The sequence below is a fragment of the Lynx canadensis genome, chromosome D1 (genome assembly GCF_007474595.2).
Source record: "Lynx canadensis isolate LIC74 chromosome D1, mLynCan4.pri.v2, whole genome shotgun sequence".
Lineage (NCBI taxonomy): Eukaryota > Metazoa > Chordata > Mammalia > Carnivora > Felidae > Lynx > Lynx canadensis.
In genome coordinates, this window is record NC_044312.2 from 74395525 (window position 1) to 74420333 (window position 24809).

The 24809-nt window shown below is 48.5% G+C and overlaps 2 protein-coding genes across 3 annotated transcripts; both read left to right on the forward strand.

The window, feature by feature from the left end:
• Positions 1 to 2603: 2603 nt before the first annotated feature.
• On the forward strand, positions 2604 to 5794 carry LOC115524861 (serum amyloid A protein). Of its 2 annotated transcripts, none has more exons than XM_030331591.1 (4): positions 2604 to 2661; positions 3076 to 3167; positions 4952 to 5090; positions 5496 to 5794. In XM_030331591.1, exons 2-4 carry the CDS (start codon positions 3080 to 3082, stop codon positions 5656 to 5658), a joined length of 390 nt encoding a protein of 129 aa, XP_030187451.1. In that variant the 5' UTR covers positions 2604 to 2661; positions 3076 to 3079; the 3' UTR covers positions 5659 to 5794. The 2 variants fall into 2 exon arrangements, with proteins under 2 accessions (XP_030187451.1, XP_030187452.1); XM_030331592.1 differs by having other exon boundaries at positions 2657 to 2705.
• A 10192-nt stretch (positions 5795 to 15986) lies between these two features.
• On the forward strand, positions 15987 to 19635 carry LOC115524860 (serum amyloid A protein-like). The gene is made up of 4 exons (XM_030331590.1): positions 15987 to 16040; positions 16791 to 16882; positions 18798 to 18936; positions 19336 to 19635. Exons 2-4 carry the CDS (start codon positions 16792 to 16794, stop codon positions 19496 to 19498), a joined length of 393 nt encoding a protein of 130 aa, XP_030187450.1. The 5' UTR covers positions 15987 to 16040; position 16791; the 3' UTR covers positions 19499 to 19635.
• The last annotated feature ends 5174 nt before the right edge of the window (positions 19636 to 24809 follow it).

Genomic DNA, 24809 nt, shown 5'->3' on the forward strand with positions numbered 1-24809 from the left:
TCGGGAATGGGTCAGAATTAGATAATGTGGGATGTCATTGTGTTTGTACTTACAGATCGATCGCTGCAATGTAAACACATGAGGCTAGACACATTCCAGCACATGGAACAGCACTGGAGTGTATGAAAGCTCAGCAAGTACTCGTGAAGCACGAATAAAACAAAGAATGAGTGCCTGTTATTCACCAGAGTGTGATAAACACTGCATATACAAAGGTGACAAAAGAGACATAGTTTCTGTTTTTTGTTTTTGTGGTTTTTTTAAAAAATGTTTTATTTATTTTTGAGAGAGACAGAGACAGAATGCAAGTGGGTTAGGGGCAGAGAGAGAGGGAGACACAGAATTCAAAGCAGCCTCCAGATTCCAAGCTGTCAGCACAGAGCCCGACATGGGGCTCAAACCCACGAGCTGTGACATCATGACCAGAGCTGAAGTTGGACGCTCAACCGACTGAGCCATCCAGGCGCCCCATTTTTTTTTTTTTTTTTTTTTTGAGAGAGAGCATGCACTCGGTGCAGGAAAAGGGTAGAGGGAGAGAGAGAATTTTAAGCAGGCTTCACATTGAGCGTGGAGCCTGACGGGGGGCTTGATCCTATAACTCTGGGATGATGACCTCAGCTGAAACCAAGAGTTTACCCAGGTGTCCCTAGTTTCTGTTGTTAACTTTAATTTAAATCGGTCTTTTGGGGCACCTGGGTAGCTCAATCGGTTAAGCAACTGACTGGCTCAGGTCATTATATTGAGGTTCGTGAGTTTGAGCCCCTCATTGGGCTCTGTGCGGACAGCTCAGAACCTGGAGACCACGTGGGATTCTGTGCCTCCCTCTCTCTGTGCCCCTCCCCCCTTCATGCTCTGTCTCTCAAAAATAAACATTAAAAAAAATGGTCCTTGGAAGTTTTTTTGAAATAGTTTATAATGTAAATGGACTTCAGAGATTGTATTTCCTGTACTCTGGACCCCCCCAAAAAGAAGTCAGCTTGGTTGTCTGGACCCATGATTTGTCACCCTGTCAATAATGTTATAATGGAGGGGCGCCTGGGTGGCGCAGTCGGTTAAGCGTCCGACTTCAGCCAGGTCACGATCTTGCGGTCCGTGAGTTCGAGCCCCGCGTCGGGCTCTGGGCTGATGGCTCGGAGCCTGGAGCCTGTTTCCGATTCTGTGTCTCCCTCTCTCTCTGCCCCTCCCCCGTTCATGCTCTGTCTCTCTCTGTCCCAAAAAAAAATAAATAAACGTTGAAAAAAAAATTAAAAAAAAATGTTATAATGGATGTAATTGATATTCTTTGTTCCCAAATGGTTCTGGAACATACAAGATATCTTTGTAAAGTTGAAAGAAAACTTAGCATATCACTCTTCTCCCATATGCTAGATTTCCTATTTGAACCAAGAGTTTGAGAATTTGAGATTATGTATTTCATTTACAAAGCAATAACAACAAGATATAATAGTTGACTAAAGAGGCAGGGCATTGAGAGTCAAAAAGAATAGTTCTTACTGGCTTGTCCAAAAAAATCCAGGAGAGGGAAGGAGTAATAATAAGCTTCATTATGTTTCAGGCAGAGAATCAGCTTTTTGTTCAGTCTTTAGACAGCTTGGAACAATGTCAACTGTCTATGCTGAACTACAGTCTCAGGCATTCTCTTTCTAGAATTGTTACAGTTAGGAGGCACAAGGGATATCATCTTTGAAGAGTAGGAGGCTCTGTTCATTTATACACAGGCCTCATCTTGCTGGAGACCCTGCTGATATTTCTGACTAACAGTGAGAAGAGGGCAGACAGTGACCCCCTGCACCCTTCAAAATACAGCAAGCAGACAGTTTTCCCTCAACATTCCCCTCACTGGGAGCCTGGTACTTATCCAATTGGACTGCCATTTTCCCATAACAGATGGCCTCTTATAGGTTTCTAAGAGTTTACATTTTAGTTCCTTGCACCAAACACTCATTTCCACTCTGATGTAATTCCAGGATTGAGTGAGGGGAGACTGAATCCCTCCAACTAGAAGCACCCAACCTGGGACCCGGCTGAGGTAATACACTTACTTCCTCATGGGCTCAACCGGCTGAACGGGGCTTTTCAATGCCTCGGTGCTGAGAGCTTAGCATGGGCACACAGACCGGTGGAAGGATCTTCCCGAGACACTTGTTGGGAAAAGCCATCAGTTGGGAACTCAAGAGCTTACACATGAACTCAAAGGGTGTCACATCTGGCACATGGACCATCTGGCCCAGCAGGGACCATCCTGAGGAAATGATCAGTAAAGCAAGCCCTGCCTGGAGGAGCCGTCCCCAACCACACACCTGCCAGCAGCCCCCAGCGCCCAGCCCCCAGCCCGGTGCTCCAATCCTTCCTCTCCACAGCCCCTCCGACTCGGACAGCAGAGCCCTCCTCCTGAGCCCCAGCTTCCAGGCAGACCCGGCCAAGCTGGCTTCCTCACAGTTGCACAACTGGAAGTTGACCTGTGGATGAAGAAAACCACGGGTGTCCGGTAAGTTTTCCTTTGCAGGTCTCCCGGGGCCATGACCTGGAGGGACCTTTCCGGGCACCAGGTCTGGCTTTTCTTGCGTCCCCATGGGACGCCCAACGGGGACGGCACAGTATAAATCCCGGCCACCTCTCCCAGCAGGCAGGGACCGGCAGCTCTGCTCCACTGGGACTCAGGTGAGGGGCGACTCCAAGGACTGATTTGTGGAAAAGAACTGACTGTAAATTCCTTTCAAAATAATCATTCTGTTCTGTATTTGTCCTGTATGAGGTCTGAGCTGGCAGGATGACACACAGTAAATGCTTGTTGATTGATGACAGGCCGCTCCAGGCAGGGACAATCTGGTCCCAACTGCCCTCTTCCTCCATCAATGCCGCCTTGGGGACTCTCAGCCAGCCGGGCAGTCAGGGCGCACGGGGCCAGAATTAGGGCTGCGGCTCTGAGTGGGGACCTGCTTCAGGGTTCCCACGCGGGCTCCTAAGAGTCTCCTGAGAACCACTGGAATTTGCAGCAGTGGCTCCGTGACATGCAACTCCCAAAGGGGGGTGCGCGGGCCCTGTCCTTGCCCCCTGACCTCTCCTTCCTTTCAGCACCATGAAGCTTTTCACGGGCCTCATCTTCTGCTCCTTGGTCCTGGGTGTCAGCAGCGAATGGTATTCGTTCTTTAGCGAGGCTGCTCAAGGTAAGCACTGGAGGGGGGGTGGCATCCGTAGGGCACTGGGACTCACCCCGAGCACATCCAAGGGGGGGACCTACTGCCTTAGGTGTGTTGTCCTAAGTGCTAGAAGGTGCCCGTGTCTGGGGAGCTTTTGATCAAGCGGATTGAAAACCAGAGGATTTGTGTCCATCAGTTACTAGAGAAGGAGCAATCATCATTCCCAGCTGAAGCTTCAGTTTGGATAGTAGAAACAGAGTAAGTCTTGCAATGGCAGAGAATTTTCCGCAGACACATTGCACAAAGTATGATTAAAACTGTTCGTCCTTTCGTCTTTTTTGCCTCTCCCTTCGTTCATCGCTTCCTCCTTTTCTTCCTTCCTCCCTTCCATCCTTCCTTCCATTTCCTACCTGGATCGAACCAGAGACACCTTCAGCTCAGCTCTCACAGATGCTTCCTATCCTCAGTGACACTGCCCCTGTTCCCTACCCCTTCCTAGCATTTTACTTGACCAAAATAAAAAATAAATAAAAATGAGGAACTAATAACATCTACCAAGCTTGCACTAGGCAATTTAGGATGACCAACTATCCTGGTTTGTTTGGGCCTGAGGAGTTTTCTGTGACACTCTCAGGGCTCACTGGGATAGTTCTAGGTGAACGGGGACACTTCTGGTCAAGCTGAGACACGTGGTCACTTACTATGACTTCAGAACACCTCGGGGAGGCAGACATCGTCCTCCACTTGAAGGGGACAAAACAGGTTTAGAGCAGCCGAGTCCATTGTCCAGGGACTAACTGCCAGTCAGCAGGTGGCCAAGAGGAGGTTGGAACCCAGCTGCGCGTGAGGCCCGAGTCCTTGCCAGGCAGCTTCCTAAAGCTGGGTAGCTATCGATCTCAGCTACGGGTCAGAATCACTCAGAGAGCATGAAAACTAGTGATGCCTGAGATCCACCCCCAGAGTCTGAGGTACTTGGGCCGGGTGTGACCTGGTCCCCGGGACTTCAGAGGCTCCCAGGTCATTAGAAGGTGCAGCCAAGTAGGGCTGATGGGCCATGGCTCAACCCCTTGCTTCCTCAAGCTGCCGATATCATCGGTACAGCCTGTTTAGAAGGTTTTCAGGATGCCGTTTATGCCCCTAACACCCAGAGGGACTCGGGACCCAGTTATGTGCCCTCATTCTGCAAGTATCCATCTCCTGGGCCTCAGGGCAGAAGTGCTGTATGCCTGGGCCTTTCCCTGAAGGTGCCTTCTTGTCACCTCCTCACTTACCACGTCCCCTGGACCTTGTCACACGCGGCTTCATTTGACGGCAGTGCTGCCCGACCGAGGGCACTTTTGGGCCCTGGGGACAGTTGGCAATGTCTGGAAACACTTCTGCTTGTGACCCTCAGGGAATATGTTGCTTCCCTCTAGTGCGGAGAGGTCAGGGATGCTGCTATACATCCTACAATATCAGAACGGCCCTGAGCAACAAAGAATTGCCCCAAATTTCAGGGGCGCTCAAGTTGACAAGTCCTGTTCTGTGATACCTCCTTTCTCTCGTTTAAACAGCTCAGGCAGAGCCCTAAGTGAGAGGCAGACATAGACCCACAGGGACAACACAGCTGTGCCCCACCCACACGACTCCCACTAGAGAAAGCTGGAGAAACCACCTAGGATGCAGACTTGTTCTTCTCAGCCTGTGCTATCCAAGGGGACCAGGCAGAAATCTGGAGTCGGTGGCAGATTTGCCATCCCTGATTCTTCTCTGAGGTGTGCCAGAGGCTTTCTGTTCACGTGATATCCCTTTTGCTGTGACCTTTCTCTCAGGGGCTTGGGACATGTGGAGAGCGTACTCTGACATGAGAGAAGCCAATTACATAGATGCAGACAAATACTTCCACGCCCGGGGGAACTATGATGCCGCACAGAGGGGACCTGGGGGCGCTTGGGCGGCCAAAGTGATCAGGTAACACGGGCTCCCGGGGATGCAGGGCTGGGTGAGCTGAGCCTGGCTGCCTTGGACAGCCAGGAGGGGCCAAGCCCTGGAGAAGTCTCCTGTAGACACTGTGGCTCCTCCTTCTCTTGCCCACCCTCCCCTCTGCGCCCAGTGTTGGCCTGAGTGGCTGATGGAGTCAGAGCAAGGCCAGGAGGAGTGGGTGATTCCCGACCCTCCCCCTATGGGTGCTGTTCACCCAGTAAGGGATCAGCCTGGGCTGAGATGCTCTGTTTCTGGGCCAGGGGGTCAGTGTTTTGGCCCCTCTTTCCTTGGCTCCTGTCAGCAACTCTCCCTTGCAAAGAAGAGAGATGGGGGTTATGGGCAATTGCTCCTCAGCCCCTTAATTAATCTCCTACCTGCCTTCCTGCATTCCAGCGACGCCAGAGAGAATTCTCAGAGAGTCACAGACTTTTTCAGGCACGGAAGCAGCGGCCACGGAGCAGAGGACTCGAAGGCTGACCAGGCCGCCAATGAATGGGGCCGGAGCGGCAAAGACCCCAACCACTTTCGACCTGCTGGCCTGCCTGACAAGTACTGAGCTTCCTCTTTGCTCTGCACTCAGGAGAGGGGTGGGAGCCCTCTGAGGGCAGGGACACTTGGTCATTGAGTTCTCTGTCCACAGAGGCTGATGGAGGGCACCTGACAGGTGTCTAATAAATGCTTAAGGGACTGTTGGAAAGTGTGTGTTATTCTTCGGTGTAAGGACTGTTCATTCGTTCTCAGGGGTGATGGACGGACACCCAGGTGCAGGCCGGGCCTGTGCCACGGTGGTTGGTGTGGGGAGGACCATGTCAGTGTCACACAGGGCAGACGCCCTGCACCTACCCTTCCCGGATCTGACCTGCTGCCCTGTCCAGGCCCTTCTGCTTACCCTGGTGCTCTCTCCAGGTCCCTCCGTGTCCACACCCCTCTCTCCTGCCAATCGTGTCCTGTCTCCTTCTCTGTCCTCAGCTTCCAGTTCCCTTTGATTTGTTCCTCAGTGGTACCTGTCCCTGGGGGCAGGAGACAGAGCCATGGGAGGATGCGACTATGGAATCCTTCTCTGGCCACGGCCACCTTGATCTTCTGTTGCTGCTGCTGTTGTTGTTTTTTACATTTCTGTAAGTTTATTTATTTTTGAGAGAGAGAGAGAGAGAGCAGGAGGAGAGGCAGAGAGAGAGAGAGAGAGAGAGAGAGAGACGAAATGAAGCAGGCTCTAGGCTCTGAGCTGTTGGCTCAGAGCCCTATGCAGGGCTCCCACTGACAAACCGAGAGATCAGAAGGTGAGCAAAGTCAGATGCTTAAGAGACTGAGCCACCCAGATGCCCTTCTCCTGACCATTTTATAATGCGTCCTTCCCATGTGACACTGTATCACATTTCTACACTGCAGTTCCTCGGTTGTAACCTGCCATTAGGAGCTTCCGTAGCAACTGATCAGGGTCGAGTCCAGCCACTGGGTGGTGGAAGCTCCATTTTCCTGGTTGTCCATCCTTCCACTCCAATTCCTGCTCCCTGAGAGGAGGAGGAGAGAGAGCAAGAGAGATGAAATCAAAGCGGGCTCTAGGCTCCAAGCTGTTGGCACAGAGCCCTAAGCAGCACTCCCACTCACACACCGTGAGATCGGGAGGTGAGCAAAAGTCAGACGCTTAACTGACTGAGCCACCCGGGTGCCCTTGTGTTGGTTTCTCAGCAGCGCCTTCAAATCTGATTAAAACCAGTTTCTGTCCATGCCATGTAAGACTTGTGTCCAAAGCGGTTTTTCTCTGCGTCACCTCACTGCCTCACTCAAGCCTAAATGAAGGCATCAATCCACCTCACTTGTGATTCTTCCCTCACAGCTCCTGCACCGTAACCAGTCAAATTGGGGAAATTCTAGTGAAGAGCCAGCAGAAGGAGAAGACCCCTCTTATCAGTTGAGCGGAATCAGGAGACAGAAACCAGTTAGTAACTGGAGTTGGGAAATTATAATGTAAGGAATTCTTAACTGGTACACGGTTCAGTTCTAAGTGGCACAGAACACACAAAGCGGAGATGTAGATTTGTTGGAAATCCTGCAGCCCGTTGGACGGCTGATAAAGACTGCTGGGTGTCCCAAGCCAAAGCTGACAAGCAAGGACTCTCCCACTGAGGTGCCAAGGGTACTTGGCAGGAAACCGCGTGGGCATGCAGCTGAACTGGGACACAGCGGGGGATGTCGCAAACTCACGGGAGGCAGCCCCCATGGGGGCAGGAGGGACAATGCTGCTGATGGCCCAAGGCCAGCCCTGAAGGGCCAGTGCCGTGGATTGAATTGCATCCCCCACGCATCAAATTCCTATGTTGAAGCCTTTACTCCCAATGTGGCTATAAGGAAGTAACTAAGGATAAATAAGTCAGAAGTGTGGAACCTGGTCAGATAGGATTAATGTATTTGTAATATCAGATACCAGAGATCTTGCTCCCTCTTTTCTGCCCTGTGAGGACGCAGCTACAAGGTGTCCGTCCATCTGCCATCCAAGAATAGAGCGCCCACCAAGCACCAAATTAGTTTGCACCTTGATCTTGGACTTCCCAGCTCCCACAAATATGAGAACTACATTTCTGTGGTTTAAGTCACTCAGTCTGTGGTATATGGTTAGGCAGCCCCAACACAGGCAAAGTGCTATAGAACACCCTGGACATCCAGGGAGGCATCCCGGAACTTGTCCAGAAACTTCAGTGGGATACCAACAAAACTGCCTGTGGTGAGTGTCACTGGGTACCCCGCACTTGAGAAGAACAGCCCAGGAGCTAGAAGGAGGCAAAGCTCAGGCCTGGGAGAGTCTTTCTTTCCCGTTCGTCCCTCCCGCGCCCTCTACTGACAACGATTGGCATCGTGCTTGGCTGGCACAGGAGAACTATAACAGGGACCAGCTCCAGTATCACAAACAGGGCAACGGAAGGCAGATATGAAGCTCGAATACATAAATTGATAACTGGAATGCGACTCGTCTCTGAAAAGGGAATTGATGAGAACTCCTAATGGATGAGGGTCAATGACAAATCTCATTCTTGTTAAATAAAAGTGTGGCTAGGAAGCGGTTAGTCCCAAGAGACTTCTGGTGCCCCTCAGAAAGCACTAGGGGCAGTGCAGGTGGAGGAGGTGTGGGAGGCTTGAGGCTTAGTGCGACACGAGTGAGTCTACGTCAAAATGAGGCAGGAGCAGGAGAAAGAGGTGAAGGCCACAGTATGGCCACTGGCTAGTGACAGCAGGCTCCACATGCTGGGGAGATGGGTGTGCAGTGTGTCCAGCCTGAAAGGACCTAATGAGAATATACGTGCTGTTATCACCCGTTTTACCTTTATTTACTCCTTCCTCAAGGCTGGTCCTTTCTTCCTGTGGATCTCAGTGTTTATTTTACTTCTCTCTAAAGAGCTTCTAACATTTTTTCAAGGCAGGTGTACGCCAACAACCCCCCTCACCTTTCTTTTTTACATTTTTAAATGTCTGTGTATTATTGAGAGGGAGAGAGCGAGAGAGAGAGAGAGAGAGAGCAAGGGAGAATGAATGGGGGAGGGGCAGAGGGAGAGAGGGACCCAGGATCCAAAGAGGGCTCCGTGCTGACAGCAAATCTCAGACCCGCAAGCCACAAGACCATGACCCGAGCCGAAGTCAGACACTTCACCAACTGAGCCACTCAAGCACCCTGTACCTCACCTTTTTTTTTTTGAGAAAGTCTTTATTTCTCATTCATTTTGTAGGATAATTACACAGCATACAGAATGTATGTTGGTGGTTTTTTTATTCCCTCCAAACACTTCAAATAGTTCACTCCACTCTCTTCTTGCTTGTACACACTAAAGATAAAGTGGAGGGGACAAAAGATGCATCAAAGTCAAGGGGAAGCAGGAGGGGGTGGGGTCAAGCCCACAGGGGTGGTAACCCCGAAGGGAGAAGAAACATCTTGCGCTCTGAGAAGGAAGAAAGCTGACAAGAGGCGGGCAGCACACTTGAGATGGAGGACAGGGACCTCAGGAACTCAGCTGTACCTGCTCCTGCTGTACCCCAACCCCAGGACTCATCATGCTCGACCGTGCTTGTCTGTGGATGTGTCTGTCTTTAGGGCAAGTAGGTAGGAATCCCAAGAGCAAAAACCATGGCTCTCCTCTTGTATGTCGGCCTTGTATCCACAGTACCTGTCATAGCACCTGGCAAATAGGAGTGGACTAATAAATTTCTGTTGAAATGAATGAATGATGTAGAAAAGTAGTGTTCAAAAGTAGCCAGAACCAGGAGGGAGGTTGGGATTGTACAAAGTACAGAGGTTTGCTACAGGGTTTGATGTGCAGAATGTGGCAATGAGGCACTCGGAGGTGACTACAGAAATCTACACCAAAATCTCTGCTAAGATACACAAAGAATGACCAAATTTTACTTTATCACAGAAAATATGTAACTTTCTCTAGGAGTGCTTTGTGCTCTCTCTCACTGAAATGCAAATTAGAAACCTCAAGTGTACATAAATTCTTAGTACGGTTTCTGAGGAGAAGCCTTGGGAGAAAGCAATACATACTTTAAACTTCCAGAGTAACTTGAGGGTCAGGTTAGCAAAGAGCACTCTGTGAGAACAGAGGAGATGAAAAGGCACACTGCATTTCTCTGACTGCAAGACACCATGGATTGAAAGAAGCATTATTTTTATCAACCACCAAGAAAAAAGTGTTGTTAATTAAGTCACGAGGTAGCATTTTTTCTTATCATTCACCATTCTTATTTTATACCTATTGAAAGAGACCCTTTGGACCTCCATAGGCGCACATTTATATCTTCTCTCACTCTTGTGTATAAGCAAAAAAGGGGAAAAAATACACAAAACGGATTCCTAAAGCAATGACAACTATTTTATGAATGCTGCCTGGTCATCAGTGACTGTAAGACATGTCCTAATTTCAGGAAATTATACTCAAGAAATGCGTATCTTAGAAATAATGAAATATGCCAATACCATTTAAGCCTATACAGGTTTGCTCTCATTATATTGACTAGGAAGAAGTAATAGGCTTTACTTATTGTTAATCACAAAGCGTGCCGGCAGTGTCCCTGAGGTGAAGTTCAGCTCTACACCAGCACCCCCAGCCATGCAGGACCTCCCCCAAGAGGTGCTGGTGTATCCACCATTGGTCCTGACAGTGGCCCATGTTCCAAGCCCCTCTCTAGGAAAGGTGTTGCCTCAGTTGGCCCAGTCACTGCCTTTCCTCTAACCTCAGTGGTCTTCCCGGCAGACCCCCCAGAGCGACCGAGGGCCTCTTCTCCTCCTGCCCAGGCCTTTCCTATATGGTCCAGGGGTGGCCGAGGTGGTGGCGATTGCGCAGGCCTGCAGTGCTACCTATTCATCATGGTGGCTCATTAGATCTGGCCTGCCTCCTGGATGCTTTCCCTGGGATGTGGGGTACATGGAGCCTCTTGGGCCTCAAGGTGTGGGAGGCAGGGAAGAAGTGTCACTCAACAGCCTGCTTTTCAAACTCAGGTGCAAAGGGGGCTCTTTCACAATTCTCTAATTTCCCAGGTTTGCTTTTTGAAATCTGTAACTAGGGGAGGAAAATCCAAGTCTTTTCTGGAAAAAAAAAAAAAAAAAAGTGTGCTTTACACACAATTCATGATTTATGGAGTCCTGTCAAACCATGCTGTTAAAAACATGTTTACAAAGCCTCCTGTTAATGACCCACTTGCCCCTTTGCTGAAAGAGCTAGGCAAAGTGACAAGAACTCCAGGCTGGCCAACGGGCCTTGCTCCTGAATGACATAACCTCAGAGGGAGCCGCTCAGCACTGCAGTCTTCCCTTCCTGCCATGCAGGCCTTGACCTAGGAAAGTCCAAACAGTTTAACTCAGAGCCTTCAAAAGCCTCCAACTGTTTGCACTGTCAGCAAAGATGCTTGCAAAACTCATTCATCCACCCATCCCCTTACCCACTACTTCTTGAATGAGCTCCCAGTATGTGGCAGGAACTGAGCTAGGCCCTGGGAACAGAGCAGGCAATGGCACAGAAGACCTCAGTGTTCCCTGGCAGGGATCACTCCCTTGGGAGAGCCATTCTGAAGCTCATGCATGTTTACTAGAATTGAATTAAAATAAAATAAAATAAATTGTATCGTACAATTATTGTATTCTGCCAAGTTCAGGTGGCAGCTGCATAGCAGATGGCTAAGATTCCAAATGCTCACTCTTAGCCGACCAGATTTGAACTTCAGCTTTGTCACTGACTTTGTGGTGGGTAAGCATAGTAACAAGGACCAATGGTCACAGTAAGTCGTTCAGGGTAAAAGCAGAATATAAAATGACGAGTATTATATCCCTGTCTTAGTTTATGTCTTCACATATGTACCTACACTTAGAAAGTAGCCTGGAGGCCAAACGTGGAGGATCTAACGAGGTTCTTCCCGCCCCCTCCCCCAATCCAGGCTGGTGAAATTACTACTGCCTTTTCTTTTTCTCTTTATACTTATTTAATACTTTCCAAGTTCTCTTCAGTAAACACGTTCGTTCAACTAAGTTTTGTTAGCCTGACTATATTCTAGGCATCTTCCTAGGCACTGAGCGTTAATGGTGAAAAAATCAACAGCCCGGTTCCTGTCCTGATTGGGATTCCAGTGTTGAGATCAGGAAGAGCAGCAAATGTCTATGCATCACATAATTTACATGTATGTGTCTGTGTCTCTCATCACATAAACACCCAGCCCCCCGACAACAGCACTAAATGTGCAAACACCTCCGTACACATCAATAGTTCGCCCAAATTAATGAAGATTTTAAGTTACAAATTGATAAATGAGTCAGGGTCCCATGCAAATATATAGAGATTTTTGACTCAATTTTTTCTCCTAAAAAATTTTTTTTAGTATTTATTTTTGAGAGAGAGAGAGAGAGAGAGAGAGAGAGAGAGAGAGAATGCAAGCAGGGGAGGGTCAGAGAGAGAAACTGAAGCAGGCTCCAGGCTACTATGAGCTGTCAGCACAGAGCCCGACGTGGGGCTTGAACTCAGGAACCGTGAGATCATGACCTGAGCTAAAGTCGGGTGCTTAACCGACTGAGCCACCCAGGCGCCCCTCCAACAAAGGAATCTTGAGAGACACCCATACTTGAAAGAATATTCCTGTGTCCTGAAAAATTAAACCCAGATCATTAAAACTGCAACTCTGATTGGTAATCTTACTTATTAATGTGTTAATAATGTGTGGACTTGGTAACACTATATTAATTAATCTTCCTGTCTCCAGCAAAGTATAAATGATTATGAATTTTCTGGGCGAAGCCAGAAGGGTTCAATGTATAAAGTGCTTTGTAAGTGTTCAGAATTAATCCAAGCCCTTTTCAGCCTTAAGCATTCCACCCTGACACAACCTGATGAGGTAGACTTTTAGGGCTCCCACGCCCAGTTCCAGTGTTTGGGGGCGTTCTCCACATGCATCAGCAAGCAGTTCTCAGACCCCAACAGGTTGTACAAGAATTCCTCTCAATGCTGACACTCTCTTCCCAAAGATGGCTCAGATCTTACATGTTAAAGACTCAGTCCTATAGGACTACACCCCAGGAAGGATTCAGCCGTATAGGACTACACCCCAGGCTGTTATGTGTGCTTCTCACTGACCCACTGGATCAGAGGTTCCAGTGACTCCTTCTTGGGTACGATTATTTGCTAGAGTGGCTCACAGAACTTGGGGAAAACACTTAGTCACATTTACCAGTTTATTAAAGGATACGAAAAAGGATGAAAATCAACACCCAGATGAGGAGATACATAGGGCAAGGACTGGGAAGATAGCACGGGCTTCCACGCCCCCTCCAGGCCCACCATTTTCCCAATGTTCACCAACCCCAGCAGCCCTGCAAGCCCAGCCCTTTTGGGTTTTTATGGAGGCTTCAATGCATAAGGATTAATGAAATCCTTGGCCATTGGTGACTGATTGAACCCTCCAGCCGTTGACCCCTGCCTGGAGGTCAGGAGGAGGGAATGAAAGATCCATTCCTCTGATCACATGGCTGGTCCTCCTGGTGATCAGCCCCCATCCTTACTGAGGTCCGAAGATCACCTCATTAACTAAAGGCACCACTGTCACTCTCAACACTCAGGAAATTCCAAGGGTTTGGGAGGCAGGCACTGTGAAAGACCAGATAAAAACCACACATATTTTCATCATCTGAATGACCAAATTTTTATTTCTCAAACACGACAGTATCTCAGGTAGGTATCACTGTCTTTCTCATTTTAAATTCATGAAACTGTTCCTCATTCCTTCCTCTGTCCCTGCATGTGTGGGACCTACGCTTCACATGCCATGCTTGGCCACGGTACCTGTGGGGCTTCTTTTTTAACTTTGGTTTTCTGACTCTTCATAGCCTTGGCGTTCTTCTCATCCACTTAAATTAATTGTAACAGAGAAGAGGGAGGTGTCTGAGGCCTCTCGACAGCCTGGTCACACGTGGCCAATAGAGGAGGGGTAGCATCTAATGTATTATGGAAACCAGGTCACTTTTGAGAGTGAAAGGGGTTGTCACTACGTATTAAGCCGGCACATCGGGCCCTAACGGAGACAGTCCCTGCAAGCTGGGACGCAGGGACTCATGGGAGACTTGGGGGTGTCTCTTTAAGGCCTGGAGAGTGTCATACCACCATGCCAGGACGGCTTTCTTTTGCAGGAGACACAAGGGGAAAGAGCCACCTGCCACTATTGTCTATTGTAAGCATGGCCTTGCAGGGAACGGAGTGTCCCTCCAAGAAGCTACAGTACACAAGTAACAAAGGAGGAGAACTTGCAGTGCTTCCCCAGGTCCCTGTGAGGGGCCCCGCTCCGCGTGTAGACGTTGTTGTCCTTGCTCTCTCTGCAATGTTTCTACCAAAGAAAACAATGACTTGAATGATGTCGGAAAGCGGGCAGTGGCTTTCCAGCACGGAATGGCCCCAAAGGGAGTGAAAGACTTGTCAGAGGGGGTGATCACTGGACCAGGATATCTGCCCTGGGGAATGTAGGAGGAGGGGTGTGGGCATCACATGGCCTCCTCTGTGAAGCGGCCCCCCAAGTTCCCTGTCACCAAGGGCTGTGGAAGGTTGATAACTGCCCCTCTCCCCACATGTCTACTCCTAGGACCCAGGGAGCCAAAGCTGCTGAGGGTCCTGGCCTGGGCAGAGCTCATGGACCCCACCTTTCCCAGGTAATGATTTGCATGCAGAATATCTAAATGTCGCTTAGCATTGCCTTGGATAAGAGAACCACAGGGACAGAGAGATCCTTTGACAGTTGTCTGTCTTACAACATTCATCTCATTGTATCTGCAAGAATTACCATAACGCCAGACCCAGAGAGGCATCACTCCCAGAGTGGCAGGCTCCAATCTAAGACAGTGATATCCTCACACCAGTGCAGTCCTTGCCTGATTTGCTTCGTCCTGGGTCAGCCTCCCCTCTGCCGCGTCCTGCTCAGAACTCCTCCTGGCCTGTAACAAATCCAAGGTCCGCATCCTGCTTCTCTGGGTGACTTCGGGAGCACGGGGCCCACCTCCTTCCTGGCTGTGATTCACCATCTTCCCAGCTCTGCGCTGTCCAGCCTCCAGGATTTGCTTGCATCAGCTTGGAGGCCCTAGCATCTCCAGTGTCTGCTCATATACTTCTTCTCCCAGACACAATCGGGGCAGGACCCCTGAGCTGGCGCTCCCTGGCAGGGGCCTTCCTTGCCCTACTACCGTCCTCAGGTGTCCAGCCCTGGAGCCCACTGTAAGAAGGACACTGGATGCAGGTCTGTCCTCTAGGTCCCCCATCATCGCTGCCGCATTACACATCCGTAACTCTCTCATCTCCGGGGAAATCCAATGACCTGAAACTTTCCCTTTCTCGTGAAGGCGCAGTGATGGGTAGGTTGGTGAGTGGACCGTGGCCTCCGCCAGGCTAATAGCGCCTGTGTGCAATTTCTTCCCAGCATAATCTTACTCAACTCCCACAGTGAAGCCCAGTCCTGCTTTTCCAGCTGAAACAGCTGTATCATCACAACCGCCCATCTTGGGCAGCATCCCAGCTTTCTCTGCACCCTTCCTGAATCTTCTCGTCTGGTAACTTAGCAGCTGGTGGGCTATTTCCTGATCATTTCCTTAAAAATGTTTATTATTTATTTTTGAGAGAGGGAGAATGGCAGAGAGAGAGACAAGGAGAGAAGGAATCCCAAGTAGGGTCCATAGTGTCAGTGCAGAGCCCAATGCAGGGCTCAACAAACTCATGAGCCAGGAGATATGACCTGAGCAAAAGTCAGGAGTCAGATGCTTAACAGACACAGTCATCCAGATGCCCTTTTCCTGACCATTTTATAATGCGTCCTTCCCATGTGACACTGTATCACATTTCTACACTGCAGTTCCTCAGTTGTAACGTGCCATTGGGAGCTTCCATAGCAACTGATCAGGGTCAAGTCCACCCACTGGGTGCTGGAAGCTCCATTTTCCTGGTTGTCTGTCCTTCCTCTCCAACTCCTGCTCCCTGGGGTCCCAGCTTTATCCTGAGCCACCCCTTTAATGGAGCCCCTGCTGCTCCTCCATTTGCCTTGTGTTCTCTCATTCTTCAGGCAATCGATTCTCCTTTCTAACTTTGATTACCCTGCCCAGCATTTCTCAGTACACTATTGTGTGGGGAAGAAAACCTTTCTTACCAGGAGTGACACTGGAAACGGGCAGAAATTTCCAAGTTTGCTACACGCCTCAGAGCTGCCAGATTGCACAACCTTGGAAAGTAGACGGGCGTGAAGAAGGAGCCTGATGTTCTGGATGCTGTGTGCTGGCCAAAAGGAATTTCCCAAATCTCAGTGTTTTTGCTTCACACCTGCTTTCCCACCCACTCCCCTAGCAGAGTGTCAGTATATATAATGCCGGCCCCCCTCGCAGGCAGGAGACACGGGCAGCTCAGCCTCACCAGGAGCCTCGGCACGAAGGGACAGCCAAAGGTGAGGTGCTAGACTTGCCTACACTTTCCTTCTTTGCAGATTCTCTTACCCTAGACTTGCCTACACTTTCCTTCTTTGCAGATTCTCTTACCCGAAGGCGTTCTTGGGCTGTGTCCTCACTCTCTGCTTCCTCCCTGAATCTACTCTCCTGCCAATTTGAATTCTCCAGATGTGAATACTTTCTGGGATTGGGATTTGGTCGTGTACTTTCTCTGTGGGAGTTCACGGATGGGTAGAGCAGGCGTTCTGCAAATATGTGTGCAATGTCCCACAATCCTCATTTTACAGATGGGTACACGGTCACGAAATCCCCAAAGGCCTCTTTGGAAACTTTCCGGACAGCGGGTTTCAGGGCTCCTAGGGGACGACTGAAATGGCAAGTGGTTTATATTAGAAGCGCAGCGCGATCTCTCTTGCTGGGATTCCTATGGGGCAAACGGCAACGGAGAACTGGACCCTCTGTTCTATGTATCGTGTGTCACCTGTGTATATATGTGTGTACACATTGCCTATTTCTTTCTACCTACATTCATACACACATGTGTATATACACGGGTGTATACGTACACATATGTGTGTATTTATGCAGGTATGTGTATAGATAAATAGATATCGGTAACATCTAATAATAAGTAGATGTAGGTAATAGGTAAGATACAGGGGTGGGTCCACGCGCCTCCCCCCGAAAACCCCAAACCAAACCAAACCAAAAGTGTGTCGTCCTTGTGTGTTTCTGTGACTCTGCTGCAGGATGAAGCTTTTCGTGGGCATCCTGTTGTGCTCCCTGGTCCTGGGCGTCAGCAGCCAAAGATGGCTCAGCTTCCTCAAGGAAGCTGGTCAAGGTAAGGACCAAAGGATGGCGGTCCGGGGAAGGCAGCAACTGGCCCCCCACCAGAACTGACCACAGTGGAGGCCACATCCCCACAGGGCAAAGGCCACAAGTGGGAAGAAAAGCAGCACGGTTTGCAAGATAGCAGTTTCCCAGGCTTTTTTGAACAATTGAACCACATCTGGCATTATAACTTTGTGTATATTTAAGGTGAATGCATGTTAATGACACATTCGTTTACTTAATATGATTGGCATTGTGGCTCTAGAGAGCACCTCTATCACGTGACATAATTATCCTTTCCCTTTAGTAGTTGAGATAATTAAGTTCTAGACTGTAGCAAGTTTGCTAATTATGATACGGTATTGATTTGCCTTCATGTTACTGTGCGCTGGAGGTCTAGAGCTTATTTTCTACTGGTGGTTTTTCCCCTTAAATGACATGTGTCCTATCCCTCCAGCCCTGGCCCTTCTGGCCAGCATTGCACTGTTCCATGGGGATCCCCAGGACGAAGGTCACATAAGCTTTGGGTTTTAACTTGCAGCAGAGCAGAAGACATCTGGGGTCCAGGGTGCCTGCTCCCCACTCACAAGTGGGACTCCAGTGCCACCTAGTGGGAATCCGGGGACAGCTCATTGCTGTGTCTCAGCCATGAAGTGGGTGCATCAAACCTGTGCTCTTAGTAACTACAACCAACAGTAGCTGAGCTCAGCCTGTCCCAGGCACTGTTCTAAGAGCTTTACATGTATGAATGAATCCTAAACAGTAGAAATAATAAACACATAAAATGAAGATAAGGCATTACATGGATACTACATAAACTATGATTACGCTCGACACTAGGTCTTTCTCTTTTGCCTACTACATTACTTTTTTTTTTTTTAATGTTTATTTATTTTTGAGAGAGAGACAGAGTGTGAGCAGGGGAGAACAGAAACAGAGGAGACAGAGAATCCAAAGCAGGTTCCAGGCTCTGAGCTGTCAGCACAGAGCCCGATGCAGGGCTCAAACTCACGAACCGTGAGATCGTGTCCTGAGCTGAAGTTGGACATTTAACTGACTGAGCCACCCAGGCACCCCATACATTACTTTTTCAGGGTCTGCATTTTATGTAGCCTGCTCAGATTCCTTCAGTCTGTAACTGTCTGATCTTCCTCTTAGCTTAATCGCTTTACTGTTTTTGTCCCAGCCTTCCGAAGGCCCAGAGAAGTGATAGCATATTGAACACCTACAATCTTCTAGAAGTTATATGTGCATTTTTCTCAGTACATCTGCATAACCACCCTGTGGATGGCAATATACTCCTGCATTTACTGGGAGGACACTGAACTTTAGAGCTGGGGGACCAGTTGTACTTTTTCTGCGTCTGATGACCTGGTTTTGTAAATCTCTCTAGGGGAACTCCCCTTTACCACCTGCTGGTTGACTTCTGACAGTTGCCTGGGTGCCAAATATGCCCAGACTTTCAGAAATACTTAGGACCAAGTTGTCTTCAAGCTGCCCACAGGGATGAATTTCTCCCCTTGACCTGGTTGGGAGCCCTCTGGGTCAGCAGCCTCCCTCTGACTTGCCTTTGCTCTCACGCCCCAGTCAGAGGGTTCCCTGCGTCTGTCCAGGTAGAGGTCATCGCAGGACAAAGCATCCCTTAAAGACCATCCCACCTCTTGTTCACACACATCCCACAGCCAAACATAAAGTAGCAACAGTACTCAGAATGGAATCAAGCAGAATAAAACTTGCATCAAGGGTGCTTCTCATAACATTCATCCAGGGAAGTGAAACGTAAAAGAACACTCATCCCAGCCAACATCCTCTCCATGGATTTTGTCAAAGACTGAAATCTTAGAATCGGTGGGAGGAAAATGTCTTATTCCTCTATTTTGCCAAGACATGATCACCTTCATCTCATCATTTGCTTTCCTTTCCAGGGACTAAAGACATGTGGAGAGCCTACTCTGACATGAGAGAAGCCAATTACATAGGTGCAGACAAATACTTCCATGCCCGGGGGAACCATGATGCTGCACAGAGGGGACCTGGGGGCGCTTGGGCGGCCAAAGTGATCAGGTAACACGGGCTCCCGGGGATGCAGGGCTGGGTGAGCTGAGCCTGGCTGCCTTGGACAGCCAGGAGGGGCCAAGCCCTGGAGAAGTCTCCTGTAGACACTGTGGCTCCTCCTTCTCTTGCCCACCCTCCCCTCTGCGCCCAGTGTTGGCGTGAGTGGCTGATGGAGTCAGAGCAAGGCCAGGAGGAGTGGGTGATTCCCGATCCTCCCCCTATGGGTGCTGTTCTCCCAGTAAGGGATCGGCCTGGGCTGAGATGCTGTTTCTGGGCCAGGGGGTCAGTGTTTTATTCCCTCTTTCCTTGGCTCCAGTCAGCTCTCCCTTGCAAAGAGGAGAGATGGGGGAAGGGGCTATTCCTCATCAGCTCCCTAACTGATCTCCTACCTGCCTTCCTCCATTCCAGCAATGCCAGAGAGAATTCTCAGAGATTCACAGACTTTTTCAGGCCCGGAAGCAGCGGCCACGGAGCAGAGGACTCGAAGGCTGACCAGGCCGCCAATGAATGGGGTCGGAGCGGCAAAGACCCCAACCACTTTCGACCTGCTGGCCTGCCTAGCAAGTACTGAGCTTCCTCTTTGCTCAGCACTCAGGAGAGGGGCTAGGAGCCCCCTGAGGGCAGGGACGGGGAATCATTGAGTTCTCTGTCCACAGAGGCTGATGGAGGGCACCTGACAGGTGTCTAATAAATGCTTAAGAGATTGTTGAAAAGTGTGTGTTATTCTTAGATGTAAGGACTGTTCGTTTGTTCGTTCCCAGGGGTGATGGACGGACACCCAGGTGCAGGCCGGGCCTGTGCCCGTGTGGTTGGTGTGGGGGAGACCATGTCAGTGTCACACAGAGGAGACGCCCTGCACCCACCCTTCCCAGATCAGATCTGCTGCCCTGTCCACTCCCCTCTGGTTGCCCTGGTGCTCTCTCTCCAGGTTCTTCCGTGTCCAGACCCTTCTCTCCTGCCAGTTGTGTCCTGTCTCCCTCTCTGTCCTCAGCTTCCAGTCCCCCTTGGTTTTTTTCCTCATGGTCTCTATCCCTGAGGACAGGGGACACAGCCATGGGAGGATGGGTTTGTGGAATCCTGCTCCAGCTACTGCCATCTTGATCTCGTGTTGGTTTCCCAGCAGAACCTTCAAATCCAGTTAAAACCAGTTCCTGTCCATGCCATCTGAGACCTGCATCCAAAGCAGTTTTTCTCGGCCATATCTCACGCCTTCCACAAAAGCTCCCAGGAACAAAATATGTCAGCAAATTGGTGGCATAGTGACAACATCAACCTCTAGCAGGTTTTGCTGTCACCTCAGCGGAGGCTCTCTTGTCAACTTTGACAAGATTATAGACCTGGACTATCGCCACACACTTCCTAACAGACCTTAATCCCAGTCTTGTGAAGGCCCTTTCCTTAATTTATTCCTTCCTTCATTTTTACCGCTTTATAGCTCAACTCCTGTAACTATTTAATAATTCTTAATGTTAACCCTCCTTCTGGGCACCTGGCTGGCTCAGTTGGAAAAGCGTAATTCTTGATTTTGAAGTGTGAGTTTGAGCCATATTGGCTGTGGAGGTTACTTAATAATAAATAAAACTGTAATAAAAGTTTAATGTTTATTTTTGAGAAAGAGCGAGAGAGAGTGTGAACAGAGGAAGGGCATAGAGAGAGGGAGACAGAGAACCCAAAGCAGGCTCCGTGTAGTCAGCGCAAAGCCTGACATGGGGTTTGAGCCCACAAACCATGAGATTGTGACCTGAAGTCGCATGCTCAACTGACCAAGCCACCCAGATGCCCCTTAAATAAATATTAAAACAAAACAAAACAAAACAAAACAAAACAAAACCCATAAACCTTCCTCTTGAAAATACTGCCTGGTTTCTCTTTGCTGACTGGCCCCTGACTGATAAGGGGTCTCCAATATACTGGAAGTTCTACATGGAATCTCTCCTTTGATATCTCCTCTCATACCTCTCTCCACTTCCTACCCTTATCATGCTGAGGCCTCTCTGTGTCCCCACCTGTTCACTGCCCAGTCACTGTGTCCTCTTCTGCCTCTGCACCTTGTCCCTCAGTGGCCTCTTTCCATTAGGCTTTGGGACGTCTAATCCCAGGGGTTCCGGCAACTGATGTCCTGCCTTCCCAAACACCAACCCCTGTCCCCAGTGACAGTTTTAACCAGTTCCTTCGGTCCTACGTGAGGAATGGTTCTCATAGTAGTTTCTCTCATCTTTATTCCTACTGTCCTTGAACTCAGATCCAGATAAAACTTCTACTTTCTTGAAGAACCATCCCAGTAGCCCACTCACTCCATTCTGGGTCAGAGTTTGGGGCTCTCACAGAGCTTCACTCACACCTCCTGGCCTCTTTATCGCATTCCCTCTGCTTCTTCAGTATGTCAGTTCCCCTAATAGATTTCAAGTCTCTCTAACATAACTCATATCTGAACAGTAGTTTACAGTTCATAAAAAATTTTCATTCTACTTTCTTTTTTTTAGTAAGATAATTACTTTTAAAAGTTTATTTTGGGAGAGTGTGCGTACAAGCAGGGGAGGGGCAAAGAGAGAGGGAGAGAGAGAAAATCCCAAGCAGGCTCTGCACTGTCAGCACAGAGCCCGATGTGGGCTTCAAACTCATGAACTGTGAAATCATGACCTGAGCCGAAATGAAGAGTCAGACACTTGGCTGACTGAGCCACCCAGGCACCCCCTTTCTACTTTCTACATAACTTTTCTTTTGATGATGTCTAATGTTCTAGAAAGTCAGATTGTAGATAAACACTTACAACTTAATAAAAGCCTCCACTGAAGCGCACGCTGGTGACAATCCAAACTCTGCTGGGGTGTGGGAGGCTGGTGAATACTAATTAATAAGGTAGCTGCCATTTTCCTCGTTTGCAAATGCCAAACTGTGCTCTATTCTGTCCCTGCCTTATTTGACTTAAGCCACAGAAAGTCTTTGCAGTTCTCAGCTGGAGAACCAGGTTTAGAGGCACACAATTAGGACCTTGTGCAGTGTTGCCCACGTAAGGGTGCAGAGCCAGGATTACAGGCTGGTGTGTCTGCCTCCAGAACCTGGGATGTGCTGTACAAGGCCAAGGGCTTCAGCGGGGCGAGGGGGGAGGCCTCTCTCTCCTTCCTGGATCTCAGCACCAGGTTTAAACGGGCAGGAGAGCACTTATCATCGGGAGATGCCTGACTTGTTTGAGGACGGGCATCGCAGCTTGCTCATCATCGAATGTGCTACACCTCGCACGGTCCAGGCACTCACCAACCATTTCCCCGATAAATTACCACATTGAAAACCCGGACTCAGCCCACCTCACTTTTCACTCTTGCACCTTCTCCTCTTCCTCCTCCTGGTCTGACTTGTTGAAAAAGCCACCCACCTACACTAATTCCTGCCTTCAGACTCACACTTGAACCTGCTCCAGCCTGGCCTCTGTACCCACCGCCCCGGTAAAGTAGCTCTTGTCCGCCACGGACTTTGGGGCGTGGCCCCAAACAAGTGACATATTCGTCCTCGTATCAAGAGGCCTCTGAGCAAAGTCCAGCACACCTGCCTTCTCCCACCTTCCTGAGAGATGTCAACTGTCTTCATTATATCACCCTCTTTGTCACACCCTCTTCGCCCACTGCTCTCCAGCATTGGTCTTCCCTCAGTTCCACCAAAAAGTCAAGCTCTAATTTGCCATAGGATGTTTGTACGTGATGTTCCCTCTGCCTAGAACACTCAATTCACCTGCTCTTCACACGGCTGCTTCTTTCTCATCCTGTGTCTCTCGTGAAATCGCTCTTCAGAGAGGCCTTCTCTGACTGCTCTGAGTCACCTACCATGCTATTCTCCCCTTCCTACCAGGCATCAATATCTAGGATGATTTTTCTTATTTTTTGCTTTACATTTTTCTGTTATTCTGTTTTGTTTTTGTTTGGTTTTCTTGGTCTGTCTTCCATCCTAGTTAACAATTTCTGTCTTATTTAACTTTAAATATCTAGCACTGAGCAAAGTATCTGGTAACATACTAGAACCTCAACACTTACTGAATAAATGAATGATTGAAATAATTTATTTTTTAACTAATTAGTAAAAAGGAGGGGATGGGGTAGGCTCATAGATGATGGGTTAACCTGAAAAGGAGTAAGGAGTGACTCATGAGAAAGGAAGGAAGGTAAAGAGAATGTAGTCAGGAGATACCTAACATTTCAGAGGGAGGAGAAGGAACCTGAGGGAGTCCAGTTGTACCTGCTATGGTTGTACATTATTGTCCCCAGGACTCATCACAAAGGGCAAAAAGCATGTCTATCTTGCTGTATGTCATCCTTGTATCCAGAGTACCTGCCACAGCTCCTGGCTCATAGTAGAGGCTCAGTAAACATTCACTGAGTGAATGAATGAAGCAGAAAGAAAAGTATTCTGCACAGGATGACAGATCTGGGAGTGGTGTCTGGGACTTGTAGAGGGTGGGGAGATTTGATACAGGTTTTGGTCTGCAGAATGTGGAAATGTTTCACTTAAAGATGAATACCCAAATCTATACCAAAATCTATACTAAAGTACCATCTAAGGTGGACATAATTTCACTTTATCTTAGAAAAAATTAGTTTCCTAGCAATGTTTTGCAAGCTTTCTCATTAGACATGAAAATTTCGATCCCCCCATCCACCTGCCTCCCCCCAACCCCGCCCTGGCCCAGTGATGGCTTTTCGATGTGTCAACTTGGCTAGGCTGAACTACAGTCCTCACAGTTCCCTTTGACTGTGAGTCCAGGTGGATGGGCTGTAAGAGCTATTCTGTCCAGAGTGAAAGGATGAAGGGAAATGGAGTCACTTTGTTGTATACACACATCTTCCCTCAGTTATTCAAACACTGATTTAGATGCTGCTGTGAGGTTTTTTTGCAGACATGATTAAAGTCCTTAATAAATTCTCTTTAATCAAATGAGGGGTTATCCTACGTGCAACTGGCTTCATCAGTTGGAAGGCCTTTAGAAAAAGGCTTAGGTAAGAAAACCCAAAAGATTCCACCAAAAAACTGCTAGAACTGATTCATGAATCCAGCAACATTGCAGGATATAAAATCAATGCACAGAAATCGGTTGCATTCCTATATACCAACAATGAAGCAACAGAAAGAGAAATCAAGGAATCGATCCCATTTACAATTGCACCAAAACCCATAAAATACCTAGGAATACATCTAACCAAACAGGTGAAAAATCTATACACTGAAAACTATAGAAAGTTTATGAAAGAAATTGAAGACACACACACACACAAAAGAAAAAGATTCCACGCTCTGGATAGGAAGAACAAATATCGTTAAAATGTCAATACTGCCCAAAGCAATCTATATTTTCAATGCAATCCCTATCAAAATAACACCAGCATTCTTCACAGAGCTAGAACAAACAATCCTAAAATTTGTATGGAACTAGAAAAGACCCCAAATAGCCAAAGTAATCTTGATAAAGAAAACCAAAGCTGGAGGCATCACAATCCCAGACTTTAAGCTGTATTACAAAGCTGTAATCATCAAGACAGTATGGTACTGGCACAAGAACAGACACTCAGATCAATGGAACAGAATAGAGAACCCAGAAATGGACCCACAAACATATGGCCAACTAATCTTTGACAAAGCAGGAAAGAATATCCAATGGAATAAAGACAGTCTCTTCAGCAAGTGGTGCTGGGAAAAGTGGACAGCGACATGCAGGAGAATGAACCTGGACCACTTTCTTACACCATACACAAAAATAAGCTCAAAATGGATGAAAGACCTCAATGTAAGACAGGAAGCCATCAAAATCCTCAAGGAGAAAGCAGGCAAAAACCTCTTTGATTTTGGTCACAGCAACTTCTTACTCAACACGTCTCTGGAGACAAGGGAAACAAAAG

Excerpts from the sequence above, each read along its gene's own strand:
- LOC115524860 (XM_030331590.1), top strand. The coding sequence starts at position 16,792 with ATGAAGCTTTTCGTGGGCATCCTGTTGTGCTCCCTGGTCCTGGGCGTC. Across the intron at positions 16,883-18,797 it reads CCTCAAGGAAGCTGGTCAAG|GGACTAAAGACATGTGGAGA; the intron begins GTAAGGACCAAA and ends TTTCCTTTCCAG. Across the intron at positions 18,937-19,335 it reads TGGGCGGCCAAAGTGATCAG|CAATGCCAGAGAGAATTCTC; the intron begins GTAACACGGGCT and ends CCTCCATTCCAG.
- LOC115524861 (XM_030331591.1), top strand. The coding sequence starts at position 3,080 with ATGAAGCTTTTCACGGGCCTCATCTTCTGCTCCTTGGTCCTGGGTGTC. Across the intron at positions 3,168-4,951 it reads CTTTAGCGAGGCTGCTCAAG|GGGCTTGGGACATGTGGAGA; the intron begins GTAAGCACTGGA and ends CCTTTCTCTCAG. Across the intron at positions 5,091-5,495 it reads TGGGCGGCCAAAGTGATCAG|CGACGCCAGAGAGAATTCTC; the intron begins GTAACACGGGCT and ends CCTGCATTCCAG.